Raw genomic sequence first — 3,521 nt, 5'->3', positions numbered from 1 at the left:
GTGGCTTTTTAGTGTCCCCAGCACAAGATGCACCTGTGTAATGATCATGCTGTTTAATCAGCTTCTTGATATGCCACATCTGTTAGGTGGATGGATTATCTTGGCAAAGGGGAAATGCTCAATAACAGGGATGTAAACCAAGTTGTGGCAAAATTAGAGAGAAATAAGCTTTTTGTGATTTCTATAATCTTTTATTTTAGCTCATGAAACAAGGGACCAAAACTTTACATGTTGCGTTCATATTTTTGTTCAATTTATGTAGATATCTTTGTTAGAAAGAATACTATACTTCCCTTGAAGGAATTATGCTGAATGTAAACGTAAACGTCTCAATTTACCCCACTCCCATACAGGTTAACTTTTGAATTCCCCCAACTGTATGTTAGGACTACAAAAGAAGAAAGCCTGGCAATGTAATGCGTATAAAGCATTACATTTGTTATGCTATTTGAGAAAATGCAACAACATCAGTAACATTTATTGCTGGGCATAGATAGTATTTCCTGTTACAAAATCATTCGAAAAAAGATATCTATGTGAACCTAGTTTTGTTAATAGCATAGCTAATCCACATCTCCATTTTGCACTTGTCCTTAGATATTTGCAAACAACTCATTAAGATATTGATTATTATTATTAAAACAAAGGGGTTATTCATAACACCTGGGCTGTGTTCATTAGGCCCCAACTGGAAGAAAACTGACTGAAACAAGAAGGAACTTTCTGGACTTGTCCAATAATGAACACTTGTTTTTGTGTTCCTGTTGCAAAACATTTTTGCTCCTGGTGTGCCCTAATGAATAAGACCTGTTGTGTTCAATTTAAAAAAAAATCTGTTGCATGCTGTAATGATCACAACCCTTGACTGCCGTGGTCAATTTGTCATTTGCATTTCTGCACCCAATTCTGAATGAGAAGCATCCATTTACTCTCCTGTGTGGATTGTGGATTATCCCGTAAACATTCTGAAGGTGATATGCAAGTCAAATTAACTTCACATTTGAGAAACAATTTTCATTAAAACATTTTTTATCATGTTTTATTGTCACATACTCCAGAATGATGATGATAGTATGATGATACATTTATGGTGGCGGTTATATTATGACTAACTCATATTCTTGGTGTCCTCCACATTATTCACGTCCTTTATAACAAATTATTATTTACACTGACTTGCCAAAGCTTAGCATTAGACCATTGTTCCTCCCTCTAAGTGCTTTCAATACAAAATGTATACATTTCTACTGTGCCAATTATGGCCAGATAGTTATATTGTTAATACCTCAAAATGAAAAAAGAATGCTTCATAATTTTTCTGGTTGCGAAAGCATACCCGATACTTACTGCGACTTCTTATTTAAGTATAGTTGGATATTTGGTGGACCGTTTTGTTTACACAGTACACAAATGACATAATCTAAATGAATGACTAGAACTGAAAATGCCCAAACTTAACATTGATCTAAACTGTACATCTCTTGTACCTGCTCTCTTCCCATATACAATCCACCAAGTAATTTGAGCCTGAGTAAAAATTAAAATAACATTTAAAAAAAGAAATATTCTATGGTATCCAGGATGCCAATTTCCATTGTCAGTAGTAACGATCTCCTTCGGAAAAATGTAAAATTTCTGCAACCAGTTCTTAACCTCCTCGGATGATCGTTCTTTGGCTGCTATGGGGCATAAGGTCCCAGAACTCGTGACAGAGGCACTGGCAGAAGCCGTAGACCATGATCATGACGAGGCTTGCCGGGACCAGGCTTACCAGAAGGACCCCCAGGGTGGTCTTCTGCATGATGAGCAGGTAGACCCCCATGGGCAAGGAGCTGAAGTAGAGGAGCCCCAACACCCACACCAGCGCCCGGGCGGCGCAGTTCCACACCGCCCACCTCTGGGTGATGGAGGCCATGGAGTCCAGACTGGAGGAGTGGTAATCCCTACCCTGGATGGTGCCCACTCCAGGGGGGTGGGAGTGAAGTTGGTAGGGGTGGTGGTCCTGAGGGGATGGAGGCGGTTCCATGATGGTGATGACCATGTAGTTGGGTGAGCCGCGGATGGAGGAGTAGGTGTGGGTGGTGGTAGTGGTAGTGGAGGAGGATGGGGAGCCGCTGGGAGGGTTGCCCATGAGTGAGCTTAGGTGCCTGGGGCTGAGCAGTAGCTCGGTGGGGCCTTCATTGGGGTAGTGCAAGTTCCTCTGGTTCCGGGTCTGGAGGGTCAGCGCGGCCACCAAGTTGCAGTCATCTGGCAGGTTGCCCGCCGCCTCGCCCGGGAAACTAGTGACGAACCGGCAAAACGGGCACACCACAGCATTGGGTGGCGACTCGCCCAAGTCTAAGATCTTGGCCAGGCACTTGGCACACAGGCGGTGACAGCACTCGAGAACCTTAGGGCGCCGGCTGCCCAGGCTATATGGGCAGTAACAGATCATGCACTCCAGCTCCTCCGTGCTGAAGCCCTCCACTATCCCCCCTTCCTCCATATTCCGTAACTTCCCCATCATCTCTCTCTCTCTCTCTCTCTCTTTCTTTCTTTCTTTCTTTCTTTTTTTCTTTCTTTCTTTCTTTCTTTCTTTCTGTCTGTCTCAGCTCCCCACAGGATCAACGGAAGAAGATGACAGTCCAAAGCTTTTGGGGAAATTCAGCGTTGGAAGACATGACGAGAGGCAGCAGCAGCCTTCTGATGGCGACGACAGTAGCAACGCTCCGCTCCGGAGGAGGTTTCAGGGTCATCCTGGTTGTCTGTGCAGCTCCTGTGGTGTGTGTATGTGTGGGTGTGGGTGTGGGTGTGTGTATGGGAAGCCTAGCGCGTTCTAGCCTCCGGGGTACGCGCCTCGGCTCAGTTTGGGGTAGGCCTAACTACTCGTCATGCGGGGCCAAAAGCCTTTCATGCACCACAGAGAGAGAGAAAGAGAGCGAGAGAGAGATGGAGGGGAGAGGCCATCATTGAAAAAAAAGATTTGTGTTAACACAGCATTAGAACAGAAAAAACAGGGGCAATGAACAACAAAGCAGGGCCTGTACAAACCAGGACTGGAATTTTCGAGCCCAGCCTTTTGTTGCCAGTTTAAATTCAGTCCAATTAGTGGTGGGTTCTCTTTCGTTTTCTGGTACTGTGTCTGTTAATGGTCTCTGTGTGTGTCTGTGTGTGTCATGAAGAATCTTCCAAAGAGTTTTCGGTCTGAAGGAGATGACAGGATGTACTGATCAACTCAATGTTGATGATCATTTTTCTTGAAGTGAAGATAACATGGAGGAGGTGAAGATTTATGGGCCAGTAAAGACTTCTGTGATTGGGAGGGAAAATGGAGCATGTCATTGTTGGGGATAGTGATTTGGCAGTAAACTGTGCTCTTGTGCTCTCTTTGAAAGAACTTCTAAGCCTAATAACAATGATGTTGGTCTGGATGCTGAAAGGGGAAACTTGCTGAATGATAAGAGAAAAGACAGTCAAATATGTTATTTTCGGTTATTTACAAAAAAATAAGTAATGGATGCTTTTCTAGCAGTAGACAACAA

The 3,521-nt window shown here is 43.8% G+C and overlaps 1 protein-coding gene across 1 annotated transcript; it reads right to left on the bottom strand.

The window, feature by feature from the left end:
- Window positions 1-208: 208 nt before the first annotated feature.
- On the bottom strand, window positions 209-3,149 carry rnf182 (ring finger protein 182). The gene has a single exon (XM_021612612.2). The coding sequence runs from the start codon at window positions 2,504-2,506 to the stop codon at window positions 1,649-1,651; it is 858 nt and encodes a 285-aa protein (XP_021468287.1). The 5' UTR covers window positions 2,507-3,149; the 3' UTR covers window positions 209-1,648.
- Window positions 3,150-3,521: the final 372 nt, after the last annotated feature.

Source organism: Oncorhynchus mykiss, chromosome 8, assembly GCF_013265735.2.
Source record: "Oncorhynchus mykiss isolate Arlee chromosome 8, USDA_OmykA_1.1, whole genome shotgun sequence".
Classification (NCBI taxonomy): Eukaryota; Metazoa; Chordata; class Actinopteri; order Salmoniformes; family Salmonidae; genus Oncorhynchus; species Oncorhynchus mykiss.
Note: the sequence above shows the minus strand (reverse complement) of the source record. Positions and strands in the feature narration are given on the sequence as shown.

Bases quoted from the DNA above. Each gene is read 5' to 3' on its own strand.
- rnf182 (XM_021612612.2), bottom strand. From the start codon at position 2,506: ATGATGGGGAAGTTACGGAATATGGAGGAAGGGGGGATAGTGGAGGGC.